The sequence below is a fragment of the Gambusia affinis genome, linkage group LG18, assembly GCF_019740435.1.
Source record: "Gambusia affinis linkage group LG18, SWU_Gaff_1.0, whole genome shotgun sequence".
Classification (NCBI taxonomy): domain Eukaryota; kingdom Metazoa; phylum Chordata; class Actinopteri; order Cyprinodontiformes; family Poeciliidae; genus Gambusia; species Gambusia affinis.
This window is the reverse complement of record NC_057885.1, coordinates 9,043,234-9,071,196: the sequence shown is the minus strand read 5'-3', so window position 1 is coordinate 9,071,196 and position 27,963 is coordinate 9,043,234. Positions and strand designations below refer to the sequence as shown.

The window sequence follows — 27,963 nt, the reverse complement described above, 5'->3', positions numbered from 1 at the left end:
TACGGTTTGACTGGCTGAATCAAAATTGTTCATTTCTGTCTCTGATGTTGCAGGTCAAACGAAGTAGCATGCATCACCCTATCTGAAAAAGAATTACAGTATGAGAAAGAAATGTCATAAGATGATTAAACAGAAGCTCTATAGAGCAGTGGATCCCCAAAAAAAGACAGTTACACAAAACTTTCACTGTAAAGATGGTTTATAGTGTTTTGTTACAACTTGGATTAATAATGCAAGTCTCATAATAATATTCTTTACCCTAAGCCTTCCTCCATATTACTAAAACTGGAGGAATTGAGAAAAAATAGATAATTAAAAATACTTTATTTAAATTGGTTCCAGGGATACGAATCAGAAATGTCCCTCAGATACTATCTGAACTGATACGTCATTCTTGATTGAAAGAAGAAAAAAAAAGGCATTTGCTGCCACCTTGTGATGCAAAATGGAAACTGCAACACATTACTGCATAATAACCATCATCGTTTCAGTCAGAGGTCAATAACTCTGGTTCCAAGAGACTCTTGGGAGCAAAGTCAAAGATTCGTGTTTTTTGAAAAGCAAAAGAGGGAATTTTGTCAATATGTCAATAGTTCTTGACCGTCACCTAGCAGTGGACAGTATCAGTATCAGCAGTTTAGCTAACGAGACCCTTAAGTCATGTATGGCAGGCCATTTCAGCATAAAACCAGTTTCCTCCGAACATCTGCAATTACATTCCAGATACCTAAAAGATAAAATGAAATAACGAATCAAGAGAAAATATAAGTGTCAATTCTGAATTTATTGCATAGTACAATCATTTTTTGGTTTAGAAGCAGTTCATTTTTATATTCTATTTCTGACGGAAGCAGATCTTGATCATGGTTGGTTTCATTCTCCAACCACAAGTCTTCAACAGTTTTAATTGCATCGAGAAAACTACCATGTCGACTCTACGGTATTTTTGGGGTAATTGATTGGCAGCCAAACAATTACTGGAACTTTTAGATGCAATATGGGCAAGAACCGAAACTTATTAAAACTTTTCTCGTACAGTTGATACTCAACAATGATTCCCACAGAAGATTGTTTTTGGGTTTTGTTTTGTTTTTTGTGAAAAACAACATTGTCTCTCTCTCTTGAGGCTTTGTGTTGACCTTTGCTCCGCTGGGTGTTTCCCTATTTACAAACATATGGAAAAACCCTAATATAATTATTCACCTTCACAGAGAAAAACAAAGGGAAGAAAATATGGTTTGAAGAAATGGGTACTTTTATTTAAAACCCGTTGAGTTGAACATGCTGAACTCAGTAACAGGGTTTTATTACAGAAAACTTTCTGGCAGCAGAAGAATGGAAAAGTCCCTCCATGCCAAACTGAATCAAAAGTATCGCATTTAATGACATGGATTATCCTCTGTTTCCAACATTGTAATCAACTTATTCTGAAGAAATATTGGTAAAAAATTTTTTACATAAAATCAAGTCATGCAACGACCCTGTAATCGTGCCATAGCTTATGAAATGGGAAAGTGTGATAAAGTGCAACAGCAGAAGAAAATCAAAACAAAATACATTAAAGAAAAAGGGAACATTTTTGTGGACACATTGTTAAATGAAAAATTTGGCACTTCACATCTAAAACTAAACAGAACAACTATTTTTCTATCGGCTGTAGGAACATTACAGCAGAAACAGAATGTGATCACATCATGTGGGCCACAGACATTATGAAATGAAACTTAGTTTGAGCATATGAGTGCAAATCAGAACATGCATCAAACCTGGAGCAACTTTTATGAGCTGGACCACAAAGAAAAATCAGACGTCTACCTCCTGCCTACACGTTCTTTCTACTGTTGAAAACGTAAATTGCCTATAGCTCTGACACATTCATACAGTGAGTCAGCATGCTGCAACTCACGCGTTGAATGATCCATTTGAGATAAGTAAGAGACAGATAACAATAAGTGGAGCGAAGCTTCTGGAACGGGTCACACCGCCTGGCAGGAAAAAAAAAAACAAAGACAAAGAAAATATAAATCCGTCACTTTCTGTTCCAACTGGAAGACGATGTTAACAACATATAAATGAGATGAAAAGTTGGGTAGAAACAGCAGCCCAGACACAAAGCTTAGGATTAGCCGCCATGCTAGCTACATTTTAAGTATTAAGGGTGTGAAGGTTCACAAGCTTACCTTGAACCACAGGGGCAAAAAACGGTGGTTCAAGATACATGCAGACACATGAGAAATACATTAGAAAGGCAATCAGCAACATGATTTCAAAGGAGCCTAGATCGTTGGCACTTTTATTAATTGATGGCCATTAATAACCAATACTTGGTTATTAATGACAGGATGGCTTAAAGATCAGCCAGGTTGTTTTCGAAGCAGCAGTGCGCAGAGTTTGGTTTTTTTTGATGAGGGAGAAACAGAAGTACAGTAATCCATCTCATGGAAATGTACGGAAAACCATTTCTGTTTTTATTCAGAAAAACAGAAACATACCCCCATGTTTTTGTACGGTTCTTTTCCAGGTTCTTTCAGTAAAAAGACACAAGGTTACTTTTCATTAGTGATAAAAGCTACAAAAAACTCATGAAGAAATGTGTTTTTGTCGACCACTTTGTTTCGTCATGTGCACTTTGCATTAGGTCAAGTGTCACAAAAGAAAACAAGAAGATTACGCAATCAGCTGAAGCACTCCACAACAATATCAACACACAGAAAGATGAAGACTAGAAAGTCTTTCCATTCCGGATGAAATATAATTGTCTTTAATCGTCTTTGTGGGAAAGCTTAGTTTCGACTGCAACCCAATCTCTTTATTTTCCATTTTCAAAAAAGTGAAACAAGCCCAGCATTTAGCATTTGCCTACATTGTTTTTTTTCTGTGGCGTGATATTCTTAATGAACCGTGATTTAAATGTACCGCTACATCCCTAGTGGCTATGAAAACAATTCAAACTGAAGGGTTAATTCAAGAAAATGGCTTTTCCTCACCGTTCAGTTCATTCTGCCCCGTTGCTTCGGGAAAGAGTCGTGTCTCTGAAGTAACGGTTTTAGATGGTTTGAGTTTAGAGGTTTGATCTGAAAGGACAAAGAGGGGGAAAAAATTATTTCAAACACGAGTTATAAAGCATTTCCCATGAAGCCGTTCATAATAATAGTTTCATTGGGCATTTGGAGCAATTCAGACAACTTAACTATGTCAGGTGGATACTACCTCGACTATCGCTTGACAGTTTATTTGACTAAAAGGTTCGCATGTTTAACCAGGTGGTCGGCAGACAGAAGAACAACACGGGGATGGACTCTCACCACTGTTTTTTCCCTTCTCTATGAATTTCAGCAGTGGTTCCCTGAGTTCAGTCATCGAGAGCCTGCAACGTTTAGATGCATCCCTAATTAACACACTAGGATCAAATGACTGGATCACTGACAGGCCTCTGCAGAGCTGAGTCACTTTTGACTCAAGCGGTTTAGATCAGGAATTGCCTCTACAGGTTGCGGATGACACAGATGAAGATGGATGAGGAATCATCTCATGACTTCGACTCACCAATAATAAGGCGGACAACTGAAGATTTGGTGTTGCCATGCAGCTTTGGGATGAAGCATTTGTACGTCCCTTCGTCCGCAGCCGTGACGTTGGTGACGATGAGGGATATGTTCCCGTGTCTGAGGCCGCCTGCGAACAACGCCGTCCTCCCCTGGTACGACGAGCTCTTCATGTCCAGAACCTCACGGTTGTCTCGGTAAAGATGCACGTACTCCATTCCCTTCGGCCGATGTTTGGCGTCAAGCTTTGACCACTCCACGGTCATGTCCACCGTGTCCAACGGGGGCTCCACGAGGCACTGGAGGATGACATCATCACCTGGAGCGGCAACAACTGGCTGACGCGAGCTGGTTACCTGATAATGACCTAACAACGGATGAAAGAAATCTCATCTTCTCGTGTCAGCAAAGCAACACAAACTGTAAATACACAGAGAAAAACAAATCCTTACACATAGGATGATGTATAAGACAATTTTTTAATTTCTATGTTCACGTCAACATAGAGCAGCTTTCACCAAACAGTCTGGCTTTGGACTGAATGTGCTGGGAAAGTTAGTTTATCTTGTAACAGGTGACTTCGCCTACTTTAAAGAAGAAAATAACAAAAGGCCATAGATCCAAAAAAATACAACTGACTTTCCTCCCCTGTCCTACGGAAAAGGATTAGGGCCACCGGAAAAAAATAAAAATTTCTGAGATTAAAGTCAGAATTCTTTTCTCTTTTTTTTCGGTGGTTCTAATCCTCTTCCGGACTGTAATGAAGAGATCTTCATTACTGGGACTATTTTACATATATAGCACTGTATGGCACTTTAAAGGTATTTTTGCACTGTATTAACAAACACTTTATTTAGCATTTGCACTTTAGCAGATATTTGCACAACAATAAATTTGCACACACGAAGTTTTAATTATATTTATTGAACATTTTAGCAATTAGTATGTAGCCTTTGTTCTGGGCTCTGCACAGCGGCTCCTCATTGATGAGTGATGTTGGTTGCTGTTGCCTGTGGAGGAGCACAATTGTTACTCAGAGCAATGAGCTAATGGTGAGGAAAAACTAAGCAAATGTGTGCAGAATCTGTTAAGTGTGGAGTGCTGTGGTAGAGTGACTCACCTGTCTTTTCTGTGTCCTCTCCAGGGTGTTTGGACAAATTCTACCCCGGGGGTCCAGATGCCATATATAGCTTTGGGAGAGGCCATTGAAAGGACTAGGGGGGGAATTGTTTATGGGTTTTTGTGGTGTTTATTTAAGGTGTAATGATAAAATGGAAAATATTTATAAAAAGTAAGTAGAAGTGTTGTATTTAATAAAATGTATTTTATGTAAATAGGTGGAGATTGATGAAGTGATTCCCCTGTGAATTTAATATGGTTTGGTCCGTCACAGCTGGGACTATTTAAGACTGCAGTTTCAGCTGTGAAGGTGGGTTGATGCTGAGTGACAAATAAACTGCTGCTGTTCTCCACCTGACTCTGGTTCAAGACTCTTCTTACTGAACAAAAACCCAACCGCTAAAGGTCGTCTTGTCACAAGTGGTGTCAGAAGTGTGTCGTTCATGCCAGAGAAGATGATGACCAGAGGAGGGAAAAAGCCAGGCCCAGAGGGAGAGCCTGATGAAGGAGCTGGAGCTTCCTCTGAAATGGAGACAATGGCAACAACCAGCCCTGAAGATAAGTTGGAGGAACTGGCGGTGATGGTGAAATCTATTATGCGGTCTCAAGTGGCTAGAGACCTGAAGATTGATAAAGATTTTTCCCGCCAGGAGCAGAGGTGGAAAAGCATACAGCATCAATTTCAACAAATGCAGCTTCAAGTGCATGCTGTACTTGAAAAATCTGATGTATCAGAAGCACATCTTCAACCCACGACATCTGAAGCACCTACAGAAGAATCAGATGGTGGTGATGTCCAGCTGGCTCATGGTTCCAGGTCCATAATTGAACCAAAGTTTCTTCCCTTATTCACGGATGACGACATTGAGCATTTTCTGACGACGTTCGAGAGGATGGCCCAGGTGTGTCGCTGGTCTAGAGATGAGTGGGCGGTTCGTCTGGTCCCTCTGCTGACCGGTAAGGCCCGCACAGCCTATGTTCTAATGGATATGGCTGACTCTGAGAACTATGACAAAGTGAAAGAGGCAATTCTGGCAAAATATGAAATCACTGCTGACACTTATCGACGCCGCTTCAGATGCCTGAAGATTGAAGCAGGTGAGACGCCACGTGAACTTTATGTGCGATTAAAAGACTTGTTTTCAAGATGGATTAAACCTGATAAATCTACTGTGCAAGAAATATCCGAGCAGATAATTCTGGAGCAGTTTTTAAGAATGGTTAATCCAGAGTTGGAGATCTGGATCCGTGAGCGGACCGAAGACGGCAAAAGAAGCAGCTACTCTTGCAGAGGTCTTCACATCAGCCAGGAAGGGGAGCAAGAGCACCTATTTTGGCCGAGAGACTCACTATGCCCCATCAAGTAAGTCCACTGGGGGTGAACAGGGCTCTGGTCAAAGTCAGGCTAAAAATTTTTCTAGTTCAAAGCAGTTCCCTTCTCAAAGACCTCCCAATGTTAAAAAGTCATTTCACAAGTCTTCTGTCCAAGATATTAGATGTTACAATTGTAATGGCTTTGGCCATACACAACACTTTTGCCCCGCCCTTAAATCAAAGCCATCACTTTTGTGTTCATTTCCAAGACCAGCTATTGAGGCTGTGGAAAAGAAAGTTTGTACAGTTTCTGTTCTGGTGAATGGGCAGAAAGAAGAAGCTTTGCTTGATTCTGGGTGCTTCCAGTCTCTAGTGCATTCTAGCTTAATCTCTGAAGAAAAGCTAAGTGGGGTGGGGGTTACAATAAAATGTGTACATGGAGATGAACATGTCTACCCTAGTGCTGAGGTGTATTTGACAGTGGGAGGTCAAACATACCTGGTACATGTAGCTGTAGTTCCCTCTTTGCCATACTCAGTTATACTTGGTGATGATATCCCTACTCTCTTTGACCTTATTCACCAGTCAGACTATGAACCCAAAGTGCTTACCAACAGAAAGGCCCAGGATCTATGTCCAAAATCTGATATACCAGTAGAATCACTGAAACCTTGTAATGTAGTCACAAGAGCTCAAAGTTCAAAGACTGTGTTGGAAGAGCTGCCTTTTTATGGGGAGTCTCTGGAAACAGAGCTGGGAAAAACTAAAAAGTCAAGAGCTCAGAAAAGAATGGAGAAATTCAAAGGCTCAGGTGATGAAGGGATAGAACAGTTGTCTAAGCCAAATAACTTGTTTGAGTTTGACATTCCCTCAGATGTAGGTGCACTCCAGAGAGATGATCCTACTCTAAAACCTTGGTTTGAAAAAGTAACTGGGGTGGGGGGAACTCATCAGCGCCGGTTAGACTTCTTGGAAGATGCAGTTTACATTATTAAAGGAGGCATTTTGTATCAGAAGAAGGGACAGTGTGAAGCATTAGCCCTTCCACAACAGTTCAGGTACAAAGTCATGGAGCTGGGCCACTCAACTCCATGGGCAGGTCATATGGCTTTTCACAAGACGCTGAGTAGAATCAGTAGCCGTTTTGTTTGGCCGGGAATGTATACCCAGATTTCAAAATTTTGTAGTTCTTGTGAAAAATGTCAGTTGACTTCAGGCAGAGGAGTAGCACGAGCCCAGCTACAGCCGCTGCCAATTATTGAAACACCTTTTGAAAGGCTAGGCATGGATATTGTGGGTCCATTAGAAAGGAGCTCTACTGTTTACCGTTACATATTGGTGATATGTGACTATGCTACACGGTACCCTGAGGCTTTTCCTCTCAGATCCATTAAAGCCCGACATGTTGCTAACTGTCTCCTGCAGTTTTTCTCTAGAGTAGGAATACCAAGAGAAATTCTCACAGATTGTGGAACAAATTTTTTGTCCAAACTTTTGCAGCAGGTTTATAAGTTATTAGGGATTAAAGGACTTAAGACCACCCCTTACCACCCCCAGACGGACGGGCTAGTGGAAAGATATAATCAGACTCTCAAAAATATGCTGCGCAAGTTTGTCTCTGACACAGGTGCCGACTGGGACCAATGGCTGCCGTACCTGTTATTTGCTTACCGGGAGTTTCCACAAGTGTCCACAGGTTTCTCACCCTTTGAGTTATTGTATGGCCGTCAAGTGAGAGGTCCGCTGGATCTACTGAAGGACTGTTGGGAAGACGCAAAGCCAGAGGGTGAAAACATTGCAGCATACGTCATCAACATGAGAGAGCGATTGCAGGAAATGGCATCTTTTGCACAGGACAACATGAAAGCAGCTCAACAACATCAAAAGACATGGTACGATCAGAAGGCCAGAGACAGAGTCTTCTTGCCAGGACAGAAGGTTCTGTTACTGCTGCCTACCAGTGACAACAAGCTGCTGACAAAATGGCATGGACCATATGAGATCACCAAACAAGTGAGTAAAGTGGTTTATGAACTGTACATGCCGGAAAGAGCTAAAAAGCATCAGACTTTTCATGTCAACTTGTTGAAAGAGTTTCACAGCCGACAAGAGCCTGTGCACCAGGAGTTATTTGTGAGAGCAGTTAAGGATGAGGAGGTGACTGAAAAATTTTTCCCAACTAGCATGTCAGACTGTGCTTTGGTTGACATTTCTCATCTGTCTCCTACTGAGCAGGAAAAAATCAAACCTTTCTTGGACCCTCAGCTCTTTAAAGAAGTTCCAGGATTTACATCACTGGTCCAACACAAGATTCGGCTGAAAGAAGATGCACCGAGTCGTCAAAAGAGCTATCGCATACCAGAACGCTTGGTTCCGGTACTGGAAAAAGAAATAAAGCTGATGTTGGATTTGGGTATAATTGAAGAGTCTAGTAGTGAGTGGTGCAGCCCGATTGTGCTGGTACCAAAGAAAGACGGCTCCCTGAGATTTTGCATAGATTTTAGACATTTAAATGCTGTGTCCAACTTTGACCCGTACCCGATGCCCAGGGTGGACGACCTACTGGAGAAAGTCGGTTCTGCAAGTTACATCACAACGCTGGATCTGTGCAAAGGATACTGGCAAGTGGCTTTGGCACCAGAAGCAAGAGAGCTGACGGCCTTCAAAACTCCTTTTGGTATGTACCAATTTAGAGTCATGCCATTTGGGCTTCAGGGTGCGCCAGCAACATTCCAACGTTTAATGGATCATGTACTGAGAGATGTTTCAGCATTTTATGCAGCATATTTAGATGATGTTGTGGAGTATAGCCAGTCTTGGGAGGAGCATCTGATTCATCTGCAGGAGGTGCTACACCGCATCAGGTTGGCTGGACTGACTGTTAACCCAAAGAAGTGTAATGTAGCCCAGAGAGAAGTGGAGTATTTGGGTTTTGTCATTGGGTTTGGAAAAATAAAGCCTCAAGTGGGGAAGATGGACGCAATACATTCCTTCCCAGTTCCAACGACCAAGAAGAAGGTGAGAGGATTTTTTGGTTTGGTGGGTTGGTACCTAATAGACCTGTCATTTAAAAACGAGCTTATGATAAAGCTAGGTTTATGTGGGACTGCTGATGCCACTACAATGTTGCGAAACAAAAGCTGTGTGTAAAATTTAGCATGATTTAGCAGAAAATCTAGAAATACAGTGTAATTACTTTCGATCGGGAAGCGCCTCCTGTCTTGTCTCGTCAGCTTTTAAATTCCTTGTCAGCTAATGAATCCAAAGTTCATTAGCAGAACAGCTGAGAAAGCAGCTGGCAGCATTTGAGCTTTTGTTTTGTTGTCGTTTAATTAAATAGCCCAGCGAAAAATGTCAATTATCAATCGAAAACCCTCCAAAAAAAAATCAGCAAAACATTATTTATAATATGTATACACAAAAAGTATACATATTACATTATTTTTACACGTCATTAATTAATTATTTAAAAATTCATGCTTAAATTGGCTAGCAAAAATACAGCTTTATATATCTCTTTTTTTTTTGCCTATTGTTTTTCAAGATTTCTGCAATTTAATTAGCTGTAGTCAAATCTTGCATATCTCATATCTAAAAAATATATATATATTTACAATATCCTTAACTGGGATTATGTAGAAAGTAGTGCAACTGGAGTCTCTCAAATGGGTTTTGCCAAGTCAAAATATAACTAGATATCTTAACATGTCCACGGTCGAAAAACAATTTCAGTCATCTGGAACGTCAACGTGGTGAAGCTAAAACAACAAACAAATAAGGTAACATAAAAGCTTATGTTAATCTAAGCCAAATGAAAGTAGAAATAATTAGCTACGATTTGAAATGATATCGCTGTACACTTACCTTTAACGGGAGTTGGGGTGAAAATGAGCCCAAGCAAAAGAAAACACCAGTACAGCATTACTTAAGCTTGGCTTGACCATCTTTCTTTTAAAAAGTAATAGAGGGCTTCTTCTTCTTCTTCTTCTCTATTATGGCGGATCACAAGCAACTTTAAGGTGCATACCGCCACCTACTGTACATGAGTGTGTAGCTGCATTACTTCACATCTATTAAATTCTATTTTTTAATTTTGTATTCTTAAGATAAATAAACAATGCTTTCTTTAATTTGTGAATATCTGTTATGTTTCCTTCATTTCCTAATATACCTTTAAGATTCCATTCATGCCCTATACTTCTAATTATTCTCTTTAATTCTTTCCTTTTGTGTTCATAAGACTTACAGTTCATCAGTATGTGTTCTACATTTTCTTTCTCTCCACATCTCTCACATTTATCATTATTTCTCCTCCCTATTAAATAAAGCATGTCATTTAAGTAGGTATGACCTATTCTTAATCTACTAATTATTATTTCTTCTCTTCTGTTTCTTTCATTAATGCTTCGAATTCGAACTGACTTTTGTACTTCATATAATCTTCTTCCTTTCTTATCTTCATTCCACATTTTTTGCCATTCCTCCATTTCTTTACTTTTAATAAGTGATTTCCCTTCCCCTTTCCCAAAAGGAATTAACATTGCTATTTCTCCCTCTAAAGCCCTTTTAGCTAATTTATCTGCCTTTTCATTGCCTTTTACTCCTTCATGTGCTGGCACCCAACAAAACCAAACATCAATGCCACCCCTATATAATCTAAATAAAATATGATGAATTTCTAATACCAGATCTTTTCTATTATTTCCTTCTCCCTTGATACTTTCTACTACTGCTTTGGAGTCTGTGCACACCACCACCCTGTCTGGTCGAATCTCCTCCACCCACTGTAAGCTTAATATAACTGCCATCATTTCTGCTGTAAAAACCGACAATTGATCTGATATTCTTTTAGAAATACATTTTTTAAACTCTGGAATATATATTCCTACTCCCACATATCCTTTTAAATTCTTAGAACCATCTGTATAAATTTTAAGATAATTATTATATGTATTTCTTAAATAAATATCAGTCTTTATCCCTATTTCATTTAAATTCCAATCATTTTTCATTATGCTAATTTTCAAATCTACATTAACCTCTGGTATTAACCATGGAGGAATAACGCTAGTTGGATTAAACTGAGCTATTTCCTTGTCCTCCAATCCATACATTTTAATCCATTTCCTAACCATCCATCCAAATCCATTACTTTGGAACTTCACATATTCCCAACAATTTTGTAAGATAATTGAATTCACATTATCATCTATATTACTTTTAATTTTCATCCAATATGCTAAAGCTAGTTTAATTCTCCTCATTTCCAGAGGAGTTTCCCCAGTTTCAATTAGAAGGGCATTAATAGGTGTTGTTTTTATTGCTCCTATACATATACGTAAAGCTCTACACTGTAATCTTTCTATTCTTTGTAATGATGTTTTAGCTGCTGCTCCATATATAATGCTGCCATAATCTATTATTGCTCTCATGAGAGCCCTGTATATGCTTAATGACTGTCTATCTGCCCCCCAATTATTTCCAGCCACAGCCTTTAATAGATTAATAACTTTTTTACACTTGGTTTCTAATTTATCTATATGTGTTTTCCATGAGTAAGAACTGTCCAACCATAATCCTAGATATTTATATTCTGTTACTCTTTCTAAAGTCTGTCCATATAATGTTATTGTTTCTATATTAATATTTTTCTTCTTTGTGACAACCATATAACAAGACTTGCTTGCTGATAATTTAAAACCCCATTCATAAGACCATTTTTCTACTTTACTAATTGCTTTTTAAATATTTTCTACCACATGTTTAATATTTTTCCCTTTCATCCATATGGCCCCATCGTCTGCATATAGTGCAGATTTTATACATTTATCGGGCATCTTCTTCTTCTTTTCTATTATGGCGGATCACAAGCAACTTTAAGGTGCATACCGCCACCTACTGTACATGAGTGTGTAGCTGCATTACTTCACATCTATTAAATTCTACTTTTTAATTTTGTATTCTTAAGATAAATAAACAATGCTTTCCTTAATTTGTGAATATCTGTTATGTTTCCTTCATTTCCTAATATATCTTTAAGATTCCATTCATGCCCTATACTTCTAACTATTCTCTTTAATTCTTTCCTTTTGTGTTCATAAGACTTACAGTTCATCAGTATGTGTTCTACATTTTCTTTCTCTCCACATCTCTCACATTTATCATTATTTTTCCTCCCTATTAAATAAAGCATGTCATTTAAGTAGGTATGACCTATTCTTAATCTACTAATTATTATTTCTTCTCTTCTGTTTCTTTCATTAATGCTTCGAATTCAAACTGACTTTTGTACTTCATATAATCTTCTTCCTTTCTTATCTTCATTCCACATTTTTTGCCATTCCTCCATTTCTTTACTTTTAATAAGTGATTTCCCTTCCCCTTTCCCAAAAGGAATTAACATTGTTATTTCCCCCTCTAAAGCCCTTTTAGCTAATTTATCAGCCAATAGAGGGCATCCTCCAGGCTGTTTAAACCCAACATTGGTTCTTCTTCTTCTTCTTTTTTTTAAATGTCGGTTGGCAAGCAACTTTTTGATGTGCATTACCGCCATTAACTGGAATGGAGTGTGGATCGGGACGCTACCTGTATACACCCCTCTCAAAAAACTAAGGAGGATCTTCTCAAGAAGACACAGCAGAAATACCCAAGTGTGGCAACCTGGGGGGTGGATGGATTTTCTTGTTTTTATGAAACCCAAATGTAAGATGTTAAAGTTAATATGGGATACCGACAACGCCACCTGGAATAACTCCAGGAAAATAAAATAGTAAGGACACAGGTAAGCTCTACTGGAAATGAGACAGGATTCAAATAGTTTTACAAAAGTTTATTAAACACTATATGTCTTTTGTTTAAAAAGAATCACAATAATCTGCAATTGAATGGTTAAAACAGTGAATGCATCTTTAATTAAATTGATTATAAAATATTAAAATTTCAAAAGGAAACTGAGGCTTACCAGTGGGGGGGGGGAAGTGGTGAGAAAAGGGGCAACATCCAGTGAAGAAAAGGGATCACCCTGGACACTACAAAGACACGGCAAACAAAAAAGAAGGTGCTCCAACAAAACACACAAAACAAGACACCGCCACCAGGGGTCACCACCGCCACCACAGAAGCCTCAGTCCCTAAAAGAAAGACAAAAATGAAACAATATGAGTAAAACAGTGGCACAATAGCGCTACAATATTGCACTTTTTCCGGATGGTAGTGTCATCAATGCTCCCGACAGCAGGGGGAAAGTCCAGATAGGTCCTTTTAAGAATTTCTTTAGGCAAAACAGTTCCTTATAGGCAAAACAGTTCCTTATAGGCAAAACAGCAGCAAGTGTCAAATCCAGTGTTATGGTGGTCAAAGACTCATCAGGAGGCTAAAAAAATAGAGCAGATCATCAATACAACTGCTGATAAACTATTATTTATGATAGCCGCTTACCTGTTGCATTACCAGGCTGCCAAATAAACGGAGTCACAATTCCGCCTATGCAGCGCAGCTGTAACAAAATGCTGTGTGAAGGCTTTATTTATATGGGGTGGATGTTATCTAGCCACGCTAGCCCTTACCTTCCCAGCACCAAGCAAACACAAACAGATCAGTCCAGGTTTTGGAGGAGCAGCGAAAGAAGCTAAACAGAGCAGACCAAACTACATTAATAACTAAGATTAAAGCTAACAAACAAAGAAACAGCCACGCTTACCCAGCACAGTTCAGCAGACACAGGAACCAAAATGATAAGACGTCATGACGCAAGCAGCTTCGTGGCAGGTGGGTACCTGCTTATATGCAGCAGCCGAAATTGATCTTAAAGTGGCAGCGTACCATTTATGCTGCTACAGTCTACCCCCCCAACTTGCGTCGACGCCCCGACGACGACCCCAAAAACACTAGCACCAAGGTCTAAATAGTGCAGAAACAGCATTGCAGTGTGCATCAGGAGAGTTTGCAGCCCCATGCACTAATCCTGTTGCTCTTGGGAGATGGTGGACATTGGAGTGCTGACCTGCTGTTGAGCGTGCAGTTCTTCTCATTACCCTTGGAGGGCCCTCATCTTTTCTTGAGCTGGCAACACTAGGCGCTTGAGAGGCAGATGTTGAAGGCGCTTGAGAGGCAGATGTTGAAGGCGCTTCAGGACGATATACCTCAGCAGACAGAGGAACCGTGTCATTTCTGGCCATGGGTGGGTTGACTGGCAAAGAAGGCGGTGGTTGGTGGACATTTACCCTCAAAAACAAATCAGGATCAGTTTCATCCTCAGAGGATGAATCACTTAACAGAGGTTCCCCAATTGGTAATGCTGGGACGTCACTGCAAACAACTGGCTTCAGTAGAGACCTGTGGACCCTTTTAATTTTGTTCAGCTCATCTGCAGGAGCCACAGTGTAAACTGCTCCGGTGTCACCCAGTACTTTTAGGACCTTATACACCTTGGAGCGCCACAAATCCTGAATTTTGTGTCTTCCCTGTTGATTGGTGTCTCGCAGTAGGACAAGTTGACCTTCATGCAGAGGAGAATCTTGAACATGCTGGTCATTACTTCTTTTTCTCCTCTCTGCAGCAATCTTCAGCTTCTCCCTGGCTTCCTCAAAAGCCAGTTGCAAGCGTGTCTGGTGCTCTGCAACCCACTTGTCAACACTGCCAGCACTTGGTTCTGATACATGGCCCAGCAGAAAGTCTAAAGGAAGCCTAGGTTGTTGGCCAAACATCAGAAAGAAGGGACTTTCTCCAGTGCTTTGATGTGGTGTGGTGTTATAACAAAAGACAACTTGTGGCAAATAAGAGGTCCATGCCCTTTTACTGGTGGTGGGGAGGGTATGCAACAGATTATGAAGTGTACGATTAAACCTTTCACATTGTCCATTTCCAGCAGGGTGGTACGGTGTGGTCCTGGACTTCTTGATGCCATAGAATTGACAAAGTTGCTGAATAAGGGAACTTTCAAAATTACGCCCCTGGTCAGAATGAACACGGGCTGGTACCCCAAACTTTGAAAACCACTCGGTCACCAGGACATGAGCCACAGTAGAGGCACGTTGATCTCTGGTTGGTATGGCCAGGGTGTACTTGCTAAAAACATCAGTTAAGATGAGCACATTCTCCCGCCCATCTTGAGAAGGCTCCAGGATTGTGAAGTCCATTGCCAGAATCTCATTGGGTCATGACGCCAGCAAATGGCCCATGTAGGTCCGTGCACGAGGTTGAGTATCTTTGGCTACTTGGCATCGCTCACATAACCTACACCAATCAACAACATCGGAGGACATTTTTGGCCAGTAACATCTTGTCTTCAGGAGTGAGAGAGTTTTGTCCACACCTTGATGGCCATGGTCCTGATGAGCCTGCGTCAGGACCTCCTCCTTCAAGGCTGTGGGCAGCAACAGCTGTAGCATCTCCTCAGCACCATCGGGACGGAAGGTCTTGCGGTGGAGGACACCATCCTTCTCCACCAGGCGATCCCACTGCCTCAGGAATGCTAACAAAGACAAAGATAAATTCTTTCGCTCTGTGCGATCAGGTTGTTTCTTGCGGGCCCAGAAGGTCCAAAGTTCCTGCAAAACTGGGTCAGCATGTTGTAATACTTGCATATCCTTTGTGGTGCGTTCAGGGAGGACTGTAATGGCAGCTTGCATAGCATCCTGTCTCTCTATCATCAGCTGCAGGGATTCAGGCACGCTACTCCCTGGAAGAAGAGCACCAACCTGTTCTCCGGTAGATGGATGTTTTCTGGAAAGGGCATCTGCGTTCCTGTTCGTACGCCCTGACCTGTACTGAATCTTGAAGTCAAAGGAGGCAAGTTGTGCAGCCCATCGGTGTTCAGTGGCACCCAACTTGGCAGTACTAAGATAACTGAGGGGATTGTTATCAGACAAGACATTTATGGCCCAACAAGTACTCTCTGAATTTTTCAGTCATGGCCCATTTAAGGGCTAAAAATTCAAGTTTCATGGAGCTGTAGTTATCCATATTGCGTTCAGTTGGCCTTAATCCTCGGCTGGCGTAAGCAATAGGACGCACCACCCCGTCCTGTTGTTGGGAGAGGACAGCCCCCAGACCACCATGGCTCGCATCAACCTCTAGAATAAAAGGCAGAGAAAAGTCAGCGTAGGCTAGCACAGGTGAGGTAGTTAGCCTCCTTTTCAATTCATCAAAGCTCTGTTGGTGTTCTACAGTCCAGCCCTCTGCGATGTCCTGTCTTAGCCGCTTTTTTGTTTTTGAACTGCTTAACTGTGCCACTAGTTGGTGAAGCGGCGCAGCCAGCTTGGCAAAGCCTGCAACAAACCGCCGATAGTAGCTGGCGAACCCAAGGAAGGACCTCAGCTCTGTGGATGTGCTGGGGCGCTGCCAGTTAGCCACTGCTTCAATTTTAGATGGATCAGTTGCAACACCTTTGCTAGAAATGACATGGCCTAGGTATTTAACTTCTGGCTGAAGAAAAGAGCATTTTGTCAACTTTGCCTTGAGACCCTCTTTCTTCAGGCGTCCAAGCACCATCCCCAGGCGCTCCAAATGCTGTTCCACAGTGGAAGAAAACACAACTATGTCATCAAGATACAGCAATAATGTCTGATTCTGTTTGTCTGAGAAAATGCGCTGCATAAGTCTCTGAAATGTACTGGGCGCATTACAGAGGCCAAATGGCATTCTATTCCACTCGAATAGACCAAATGGGGTGCAGAACGCCGTTTTATGACGATCTGCTTCTGCAATAGGTACCTGGTTGTAACCACTTGCCAAGTCCAGGGTAGAGAACCAGCAAGCACCTGTAAGTGCATCCAACGACTCCTCAATGCGTGGTAATGGGAAGGCATCTTTGCGGGTTTTGCTGTTAAGCTGCCGATAGTCCACACACATCCTCAGGCTCCCATCCTTCTTTTTGACTAGCACAATGGGAGATGCATAGGGGCTGCAGCTTTCTCTGATCACATTAGTACTAAGTAGCTGATTAATGTGATTCTTTACTGCTTCATAGTCCGATGGTGGTATACGCCGTATCGCTGGTTGACAGGGGTCTCATCAATAAGGGGTATGTCATGACTAATTATGTTCGTACACCCCAAATCACTGTCATTTTCTGCAAAAACTGATGAATGATTCCTAAGAAGGGTCCTCAGCTGCCCCTGGTGTGTACTGGGCAGTTGGGAGAGGTCAATGGCCTCAATTTGGTCCTGCACTGTTGGAGCTACCACCTGAGAGGACACCTTAGCTATATATGAGGGCTCTTCTTTAACACCGGCAGGCAGACTGATAACATTAACATGATGCAGAGTACCTACGACAGTACGCGGGTAAAGCAAAATATCTGTAGAGCCTACATTAACAACTGGTATGTAGGCTGTGCCTCGCACCACACGGACCAGGGCAGGAGAAGCAAGCAAACCTCCAGGCAAACCTGCCTCAGGAGGCTCAAATAGTACAGCCTGTGACAGCTGATCAGAGCATGTAGCAGCCACAAGCTTCATAAGCCCACCTGGGACCCTGCATGCTGCACGACCTCTGACCTTTACCTTCCCCACACAGTCTGATGGGCCCTGCAGGCTTGCCTGATGGCACTTTTGCAATGCGGGCCAGATTTCATGAGGGGCCTCGGGGACATTGTCCTGACTGAACAACCCTGCGCCATGCTGCACAAAGAGCTCATGATAGCATTTTTGGATTACATTCATGCCCAAAACACCTGGTGTGGGAGCCACTTTGCCAGGTGGATCTTTTACAATTAAAACCCCGCAGTTTGGGATGTCTTTGCCACAAAGTTTAACACTAAGCTCTATGTAGGGGATATTTAACCCATTTGCTGCCTTAAGCTGCAACCAGTGACAAGGGCGTAAACCATCAGGGCCCCCAGACTTGAAATGATCCTTAAAGAAACTTTCTGTCAGGGTTGACACCATAGAACCAGTGTCAATTAGACAGGGCACCTGAACACCTCCCAAACACACATCTAAATGAGGACACGATGCAACAAGCTTTGGCGTATCCATACCATTATATGGTGCTGTAACTGAGCCAATAGTGGCCCCACCCGAACTGCGGCTCAACAATTCAGTGGGCACTAGTTTTCCGAGACCGCAGAGGTATGAGGCAGGGAATTCGAGGGCTGCTGAGGGCCTTGAGTGCGAAAATGGGAAGGGACACGTACACCATCACATTCCCTAGCATAATGGCCTGGCTGTTGGCACCGTCTACAGACTATAGGGACATTACGAGGGGGACGACTCTGTTGGTGAGTTTGACCAAGAGAGGCAATGCTCTGAGTGAGTTGATTTAATTGCTCTTGTTGTTGCGCCAACATATCACGCAGAGACCTCAATTCTGACCCCTGATCCCTTGAACTAATCTGAGAAGTGCCATGGACAGCATACTGAAATCCAAGTGATGGAACTGAAAGACTACGAGCCCTACTACCTGATGAGCCCTCCGTTCCCACCTAATAGCTTCAGCCCTGACGTCAAGTAAAGTAGCTGCAGGTTTCTCCCGTACAAACTGTTTTAATGCACGCCGCAGTGGACCATCTAAAACATGCTCCACAAACTGATCCCTCAACAATACAGCAGCATTAACCATGCTAGTGGGTGCAGAAACTTTAACCCTCTCCATTAATCCCATTAGTGCAAGGGAAAATTCTTGAAGGGTTTCACCCTCCTGCTGCTTTCTAGAAAAGAAAGCCTCTTGCAACGAGACATAGGAATCGGTACAACCATATACCTCTTTTAGCACTCTAATAATGCAAGCTGGATCAGTCCGTTCAGCACTAGGACGGTATCTAAGTTCCTCTCGTGCCTCACCCTCCAGATGATCATACAAATAAAAGGCCTGATCAACAGGTGATAAGTGGCGTGCCCTCATACAGGCCTCAGCCTCCTCCAACCACTCATTTAACCCTATTCCTGATCTTCCCCGGAACATCGGACATTTCCTGTCACGAGGCACAAACACCAACCTCTCTGACACAGGTCCCGGGGCAGGCAAAGTACTCTAAGATGTGCTGGGAGTAGAAGGAGCAGTAGAAGTACCTGGGGCAGAGCGTGACCTGTCGTAATCGTTCGTTGTCTGCTTTCAATTGGGCAATCAAGTCCCGCATTTCTTAGATCTCCTCCTCCTCCATGACCTGGATCCTTTGTGATTAATGGGCTCCTTGCTGTTTTGCCTGTACACACAACACAATTCTCTTCCAAAGCAAACAAAATACAACACCACTACACAAACAGAAAAAAAAACAAAAACAAAAAAAAAAACAACAGAACAAAACAACTACAGAATCAAGTCTCACTTTACACAGCAGAATCCTGCCGACAACGCCAATTTGTGGCAACCTGGGGGGTGGATGGATTTTCTTGTTTTTATGAAACCCAAATGTAAGATGTTAAAGTTAATATGGGATACCGACAACGCCACCTGGAATAACTCCAGGAAAATAAAATAGTAAGGACACAGGTAAGCTCTACTGGAAATGAGACAGGATTCAAATAGTTTTACAAAAGTTTATTAAACACTATATGTCTTTTGTTTAAAAAGAATCACAATAATCTGCAATTGAATGGTTAAAACAGTGAATGCATCTTTAATTAAATTGATTATAAAATATTAAAATTTCAAAAGGAAACTGAGGCTTACCAGTGGGGAGGGGGAGTGGTGAGAAAAGGGGCAACATCCAGTGAAGAAAAGGGATCACCCTGGACACTACAAAGACATGGCAAACAAAAAAGAAGGTGCTCCAACAAAACAAGACACCGCCACCAGGGGTCACCACCGCCACCACAGAAGCCTCAGTCCCTAAAAGAAAGACAAAAATGAAACAATATGAGTAAAACAGTGGCACAATAGCGCTACAATATTGCACTTTTTCCGGATGGTAGTGTCATCAATGCTCCCGACAGCAGGGGGAAAGTCCAGATAGGTCCTTTTAAGAATTTCTTTAGGCAAAACAGTTCCTTATAGGCAAAACAGTTCCTTATAGGCAAAACAGTTCCTTATAGGCAAAACAGTTCCTTATAGGCAAAACAGCAGCAAGTGTCAAATCCAGTGTTATGGTGGTCAAAGACTCATCAGGAGGCTAAAAAAATAGAGCAGATCATCAATACAACTGCTGATGAAAACTATTATTTATGATAGCCGCTTACCTGTTGCATTACCAGGCTGCCAAATAAACGGAGTCACAATTCCGCCTATGCAGCGCAGCTGTAACAAAATGCTGTGTGAAGGCTTTATTTATATGGGGTGGATGTTATCTAGCCACGCTAGCCCTTACCTTCCCAGCACCAAGCAAACACAAACAGATCAGTCCAGGTTTTGGAGGAGCAGCGAAAGAAGCTAAACAGAGCAGACCAAACTACATTAATAACTAAGATTAAAGCTAACAAACAAAGAAACAGTAGTGATGTTACGTGATGAGCCGAGGCTTCGAGGCGTGTGTCGAGTAATGGAGGGGGCGTTTCCGTAAAGCGCGTATCGAGGCTTGCTTCATTTAGGGGAGGAGCCGAAAACGATGACGTCCGAGGCCTCACTGCCCGGCTGTACCACGTGACTGCTTCGGGAAATGGCTCAGATTTTGTCGCGCGGTTTGACAGCTTTATAAACCCCACAGGCTCCATTCAAAATGTGGGTTGTTGTAGGCGAGTTGCGGTCAGTTGAGAGAGTGGATTGAGTTTTGATAGTTTGGATAGCAGAGTTTGGATAATGGTTATTTAGTTTGAGACAGTTAGTTTGGTGTTTGGAGAGTTTAGGAGATAGATAGATAGATAGATAGGAGATTTAGGAGCGCGAGGACAGGATAGGAGTAGGATGGAGCCAGCGAGAGGTAAGGTGAACTGAACATTTGCAGATGCATTAGGTTTGTTTATGAGGAACTGTATTTTTCACTGTTTCTTATTTTCTGTAAAGGTGAGGTGTTTATTGTGCACCAAGGAGTTGGGGTACAGTAATAACACCTCATCCATGCTAAGACACTACCGTGCCTTGCATGAGAATAGGGAGGAAACTGGAGCTTCACCCAGCCAAGGTAGGCTATTTCGTTACTATACTATATACTATACTATAATCATAGTCTGATTAAAGTTACTTTTTCAAAGTAACTATGCCAACACTGCCCGCGAGTTTGATATGATTGGCACTTTTCAGTGTTGTGTGCGGAGCTGAACTAACTTACCAATCACAGTGCTTCAAATGGAGCTCATTGACCCGCAGTGCCACTCTGAACTCAAAGCCAAGTTCAGGGAGGTGAGTGGAAAAGCAGACAAGCTTGGGCAATTTTTGAGAGAATTGCCACCCAGCTTCCCTGAGCTTTCCCGAATGTTCAAGCGGACCATGTGTCTTTTTGGGAGCACATACTTGTGCGAAAAGCTCTTCTCTACCTTGAACTTCAATAAGTCCAAGTACAGGTCCAGACTTACTGACGAGCATCTTCAAGCTCTACTTAGGGTCTCAACTGCGTCCTCCCTTAAGCCAAATGTGGCTCGGCTATGCGAGAGGAAGCGCTGTTTATAAACAGTTTATAAACTGTTATATTCATAACAGTTTATGTTCAATGTTCCATTCATGTTCAGAAAGTTAAAGGTTAAAGAACTGTTAATACAGCCATTTGAATCTGAATTATAATAATTACATTTATCTAGTCTTCTATAGCTGCTGTGTTATTATTATATTTTATTTATTTATTACTGATTAATTTTTTTTCTTATGAATTGTTAATTTATTTATTTTTTCATCTTATTTTGTGTTTAAAAAATAAAAATAAAGACATTTGATAACATTGGAATGTTTTTGTGAGAGCTTTTCTTGTGGAAATCCCGATGCGGCCCAGCCTCACCCAGACTCTACCTCCATCGGCCCCCAGGGAAATTGAGTTTGAGACCCCTGCTCTAGCCCAAGAGGGGCGTATCATTTACTAATACGTCTAGTCATAAACCAACCGGTCTCATTGCGCCCTCTGGTGGACAGTGGAATAACAGGAAAAGAAAAAAAAAGCTTTAACCCCACAGAGGTCTCCCCGGGAGCCCCGACACAATTTACTGTTCAATTTGTCTTCTATTTAAGCCAAACTACAACTGCTGGACTTCAGTGAAAGTTACATAAAGTGAAATGTTACATAACAAAGCAAATTATTGCTATTAAAACCAGTCAGAAGTCAAGGATGGAACTAAACAAAGCCTTCATTTTTCTGAAACAGGCTTTCATCACCATTTCCAGTGACCACAAGTGGAAATTAGTACTTTTGCTGCATCCTGGCACCATGCGTCTTTCCTCTGAAAAGGCCAATGACATGTGATAAATTGTCTCCATATAATATAAAAACAAAGGTCAAATGATCTCCAATGAATGGCTTTGAATTATTGTCTGTGAAACTACTGACTAAATTCAAATTTATCTTTCCAATTTGTAGATAAATTAGAGCTTCATATCAATAAAAAAGAAAATGTTATAGCTAAACCTTGAACTATTTTCTGCTTTTAGACACAAAAACAAATAAATGTCTGTTTACGTTACATTGTTGAAACACAAAAATAAAGTGTTGTAAACTGGAATGCTTTATCATTAACTTAAATACAGGAACACACTTTTTCTTTTTCTGACCAGAAGATTTACCCAGAAGATCATTGTATGTTGTGAAAAAAACTTTAGGCCTCATTTCTTGATTTTTATTATATATTCATTTTTATTCCCTCAAACATTCAGTAGCTCCTACTTTAACCCTTTCACATCATTGTAGGAAGTAAAAATGCAGGATGCATTGTTCCAACTGGATAAAACTCCTCACATTCTCAGTAAGTTGACAACAAAGGCTGATGTAATTGCTATGTCTAGTTGCTGTTTCATAAAAAGAAAAAGAGAGAGAGAGAGTTCACGTCCTTTACTAACGGGATGTAGATACTAACACCTCTTCAGACAGCGCAGTCTGTTGTCGCCCAGCAGGGAGGAAACATGAACTTCACAGCACTTTGCGCTGCCGTTGGTGAGTTCTAGATATTTTACTGACTTTACTTTATACATGCTGATTTTACGAGAGGTGAAGATCTAGAAAACTGAACGTACTTTATCTGTGATGTCAGGTTTCTGTTTCAGTGTGGGTTTTTTTTATGTTTTACACGATTGGCTAAAAATAGAGCTGTCCGGTTTCATAATGACTGGTGTTCCTCAACCAGCTGTTCGACCGTCTGTCCATTAAACGTCTGTAATCATCATGGACTCGTGTTGTTTCGGGTCACGACATGGTCATTGTGCACTGATTCTGTCAAAATACCTTTCCTCACTTTGCCTCAGTCTAACCTCGTGCCGCAGGAACCTTTCAACTGCTGTGTGTGTGAAGACTTAACACCACAGACCTCGAGTCATAAACTAGAAGTGTCACGTCCGTTTTTACAACCGCTGACGACATATAAACAGCCACCTACGGTTTATGATAAGGGCACCGTTACATAGAAAAACAGCTTCGATTAATCCATTTGGATCTTTATTACATCTGGTTTTGCTTAGAATAATTTGAAAATATTGCAAATATCAGAATTCTATTGCTAAAAAGAAACCATACAACCTCAATGAAAGATTGAATTTTCTTTTGAGATATGATGGAGGGATCGAAATGCAGGCATGAAAACATATGTTAGTTTATCAGTTATACGTACTGGAACACATGTATCTGGGTTATCTGGTGTTTCATTGTTCTTGATCAGAACCTAATCAAGGACAATGGAAAACAAAAGTACTTGTATTAAGATAGGAGAATTTGAAACACATAAAAGGGAAGCTGGTGAATAGAAGAACACTAAGATGTTCTTAGCAGAAGCTCAGATGTGGTAACTGAACAGAAGCAGTTCTAGAAGAAACTAAAACCTTTCTAAACTCAGAGAGTAACTCTCCTCCTTTCTCTTTCAGCCGTTGTGAGAATCCTTCCAAACAGATCTCAGTTCTTTCAGTACGAATCAGTTACGCTGAGCTGTGTGGACAGAGAAAACTCTCCCGACTGGACGGTGAAGCGAAACACGACCAGCAACCAAACACCAGACTGGGGAAAGAGAAATGGATCGCAGCGTTTAATAAACGCCGTTTACCCGTTTGACAGCGGACGGTACTGGTGTGAGTCCAGAACCGGAGCATGCAGCGAGGCCATTAACGTTACTGTGACTGGTGGGTAAAGTTAAAACTACCGTTTGGTTTGTTTCTGTCATTATGTAACTGACAGGATCGACCCATCAGACTCGTCTTTCTGTCTGATTTTGTGAGTCACAGTTTGAGGAATGTCTGAGGCTAACTTGAGGTAAAGTTAAGTTGAAAAAGTCAGTTATCTCTTATTTTTCTGTTGACAACATATTCAGGGCTCATTACTGAAGTTTTGGTCCAACAAAAGAGATTTAAAGCAGAAGAGTCAACAACAACAACAACAACAACAAAAAACACTCAAAATATCTATTTTAAGTTTTGGTGTTTCTTTGTTTTGCAGAGGGTCCAATATAAATTAAGTGATGCAAATTCATCCATAATTTCAGGGTTTTTTTCACCTACAGTACATACAACAAATGTTTTTTATTATTATTATTATTTTAATTTTAAGTATATGTAAAACAGCACCACTTATGACATTTTCCTTAAATTTCTGCTGCCTTCAAATGAGGATGAATTATGTGGTTTTTTATGGATTAGGAATATAAATGCACTCATGTCCTGCACATCAGTAAACTGGTGCAGATTCTATTTTCAGCAGAAAAAGTATCTATAAAATGGTTGTTTTTAGTTTTGATAGAACCCATAAATGGACTTGCATGTGTCTGGTGCTGGGATATATAACAAAAATAAAATAACACTGCTATGTGAGTAGATTTGCTGGGAATGGTTATTTTATCCAGAGATAATTCTATCAGGACAATTTATTTTGAGGGAGCCTTTAATTGTAAAGTGTAATGTATTCTGTTTCCCTGTCTGTCGCCCAGATGGCCCTGTGATCCTGCAGAGTCCCGTCCTTCCTGCAGCCGAGGGGGAAGCAGTGATTCTTCGTTGCATCCATGGCAACGCCTCTTCCTCTTCCTCCTCCAACTTTACGAGGTTTTATAAAAACGGCCTCCTGATGGGAAGCAGCTCGACTGGGAGCATTACTGTCCGAGACGTTTCCGAGTCCGATGAAGGTCTCTACAAATGTAGCGTCGCTGGAGCGGGGGAATCCCCCGAGAGTTGGCTGTCAGTCAGAGGTGGGACGGAAATATCGCGATGAATTTCAGTGCATTTCTGATGAACGCGTGGGTGGGCGTCATCCACTCATTCTTGGCTTTTTTTTCTAACCTCCAAACCAAACTGTTTTGTTTTTCTTTCCCTCACTTGTACGTCGCCGAAGGACGTGAGCTAGAATCCTTTCGCTTTCATCCCGTATACGTGTCACTTCCTGTTGTTGCCACCTGCCTCTTGTTTGTCTGCGGGATGCTGCTTTACCTAAGGAGGAAGGTCAGAGGTCAGCCCCATTTCTAATAAATCAAGTGATTTTTTTTAATGCAGATTATACTTAGCAAAAAATAAGAGAAATAAGAAAATTATTTTTTTGCTAAATAATGCGTATGTTTTTTTTGAGCGCTTTCCAACATGGAGAGAAATCAATACCATCCGTTCCTACTAATGAGAAAATGTATTAAAATCTAAATAACACCAATAAGGCACAAATGAAACACTCTATAATATTTATCCTTTCCCTCCTACAGTAGCTCTAAGTTGATTTGATGAAATGTCTATATTGCAAACCAGCTGCTGTTTAACTGACATAGAAAATTCTGCTCTGCAGCTGAAGTGGATGATGACGTGTCCTACACTGACGTCACCGTCCCACACGCAGAGCTGCCCGAGACAAACGCAGGTAAACAGGTAAACAGGTAAACAGGTAAACACATGGATTCAAATATGAATCGCAACAGTTCAGATTGGACACTCAAACAGTAAGATGCACGTCTTTACATTCGTTTCACATTGTAGAGGCTCAAACACAACACTTTAATATTCATTATAAAATAATTAAAAAAACTGAAATTCTTTAACAGAGTCATAAATTCAGAGTCTGACAATCTGGATGCTGTTTTTTGTTAGTTTGGTGACTCTGAATTTCATTTCCTGTGGGGTTTTTTTTTTCCATTTTTTTGTTTTTTATCAATTGGTTAAGCAAAAATTAAACTCCAAGTTTTTGTTTCATTTCGATTTCAGTGAGTTTCATAGAAAACAAACAGGACAATAAGAGGCCTCAAAAAGTCTTCACTTTCAATGTGCTTGTCTTAATCACAGCTGGAAAGACCACAAAATTAAAGATGAATTAAACATAAATATAATGATAGAACTGCCTACTGGTGGTCACATTTACATGAATTGACATTTTAACTGTATCCAATGATGTCTCACCTACATAGGCGTAGTAATAGATTGACTATAAAAAGGTTAAGTGGAAGATGCATACAAACTTGTCTTTGATGAATAATAAAACTTTTATTTGCAGAGACGACTTCAGAGCTACTGCTGTACTCAACAATCAAACCGGGAAGCTGCTGAGAGGAACCCGCCTGATATGATCAAAGTCATATTCTTTGTTGGATCTTTATGTATTTTATGTAGTAAGTCAGTGTGTGGAGGGGGGATGGAGAGCTGAGGTAAAAACGAGTCTTTTTGTGTGAAAGTCCTTTACAAATCCAAAATTATGTGAAACGTTTCTCATAAGTGTTTGTTTTAAAATGGGAACAAAACCAGAAATGTTTTGACTCAAATCTCACAAAACGTCATGCATTAAGTTACATTGTGAGTCGGGCAATGTTTCGATATTCTCTCAGTGGCAGAGCTTCCCAGTCAGACACAATATATTTTTTTTAGGATTTTCATTTTTAAAACAATGCACTTCCTGTAACAGAAATTGTGGGATTTCTATAGCTTGTGTCCACCGACCACTACCTGGTGGTGAGTTGGTTCCGCTGGTGGGGGAGGGTGCCGGTCAGACCTGGCAGGCCCAAACGTGTTGTGAGGGTCTGCTGGGAACGTCTGGCGGAATCCCCTGTGAGACGGAGCTTTAACTCCCACCTCCGGCAGAACTTCGAACACGTCCCGGGGGAGGTGGGGGACATGGAGTCTGAGTGGACCGTGTTCCGTGCCTCCATTGTCGAGGCGGCTCATCTGAGCTGTGGCCGCAAGGTTGTCGGTGCCTGTCGCGGCGGCAACCCTCGAACCCGTTGGTGGACACCTTCGGTGAGGGAAGCCGTCAGGCTGAAGAAGGAGTCCTATCGGGCCTTTTTGGCCTGTGGGACTCCGGAAGCAGCTGATGGGTACCGGCGGGCGAAGCGGCATGCGGCTCGGGTGGTTGCTGAGGCAAAAACTCGGGTGTGGGAGGAGTTTGGAGAGGCCATGGAGAAAGACTTCCGTACGGCTTCGAGGCGATTCTGGTCCACCATCCGGCGTCTCAGGAGGGGGAAGCAGTGCAGCACCAACACTGTTTATAGAGGAGATGGTGGGCTGCTGACCTCAACTCGGGATGTTGTGGGCAGAAATTCTGCTTGCTCTATGAACACTTCCAGATTTTCTGTCATTTTAACCACATTTTGTAAACTAAAAGGTTTGTGAAAGCCAGACTTCATATGGGGTTCGCAGGTGATCAAATGCTTGTTTCATGCAATGCAAATGAATTGTTTCAAATTCATACATAGTGATTCTTGGATATTTTTCTTTAATTTTTTAGATTCAGTCTCTTACAGTTGAGGTGGATCTACAATGAAAATGGCAAACCTTTCCATTCTTTGCACGTTGGAGGGGAAAACTTGAAAAATTGTGCTATCAAATAAATCTGGTTCCTCTTTCACACAAGAAATGCTTCCTGTTAATGTTACAGTCTAATAAATAAAAAAGGGCAGGTTTATGCAATTTCTGGAGCAAAACGAAGAATTTACTGCGAAGGCTTTTAAAAAGTAGTAAAGCTGTCATATGTAGTTATGAAAAATGCACAAATCTGATATCAAAATTCTATTGATCGTTTTTTTGAGACATTCTT

General features: G+C 41.3%; 2 protein-coding genes and 1 long non-coding RNA gene across 6 annotated transcripts; 1 reads left to right on the top strand and 2 right to left on the bottom strand.

Annotated features, from left to right (window-relative positions):
* Nucleotides 1–1,234: 1,234 nt before the first annotated feature.
* Nucleotides 1,235–9,969, bottom strand: LOC122820589 (CD276 antigen-like). Of its 4 annotated transcripts, none has more exons than XM_044098151.1 (5): nucleotides 9,843–9,934; nucleotides 9,684–9,736; nucleotides 3,547–3,912; nucleotides 2,988–3,074; nucleotides 1,235–1,985 (listed from the first exon to the last, which is right to left on the bottom strand). In XM_044098151.1, exons 2-5 carry the CDS (start codon nucleotides 9,712–9,714, stop codon nucleotides 1,903–1,905), a joined length of 567 nt encoding a protein of 188 aa, XP_043954086.1. In that variant the 5' UTR covers nucleotides 9,715–9,736; nucleotides 9,843–9,934; the 3' UTR covers nucleotides 1,235–1,902. The 4 variants fall into 4 exon arrangements, with proteins under 4 accessions (XP_043954086.1, XP_043954085.1, XP_043954082.1 ...); XM_044098148.1 differs by lacking the exons at nucleotides 9,684–9,736; nucleotides 9,843–9,934 and adding exons at nucleotides 2,493–2,524; nucleotides 7,650–8,661 and having other exon boundaries at nucleotides 1,845–1,985; XM_044098150.1 differs by lacking the exon at nucleotides 9,684–9,736 and having other exon boundaries at nucleotides 9,843–9,969.
* A 2,955-nt stretch (nucleotides 9,970–12,924) lies between these two features.
* Nucleotides 12,925–13,593, bottom strand: LOC122820592. The gene is made up of 3 exons (XR_006368828.1): nucleotides 13,544–13,593; nucleotides 13,416–13,473; nucleotides 12,925–13,350 (listed from the first exon to the last, which is right to left on the bottom strand). It is a non-coding gene; the product is annotated as an uncharacterized LOC122820592 (long non-coding RNA).
* A 9,284-nt stretch (nucleotides 13,594–22,877) lies between these two features.
* Nucleotides 22,878–26,910, top strand: LOC122820581 (high affinity immunoglobulin gamma Fc receptor I-like). Its single transcript, XM_044098134.1, has 6 exons — nucleotides 22,878–22,923; nucleotides 23,844–24,095; nucleotides 24,896–25,150; nucleotides 25,294–25,407; nucleotides 25,732–25,803; nucleotides 26,431–26,910. Exons 1-6 carry the CDS (start codon nucleotides 22,893–22,895, stop codon nucleotides 26,481–26,483), a joined length of 777 nt encoding a protein of 258 aa, XP_043954069.1. The 5' UTR covers nucleotides 22,878–22,892; the 3' UTR covers nucleotides 26,484–26,910.
* Nucleotides 26,911–27,963: the final 1,053 nt, after the last annotated feature.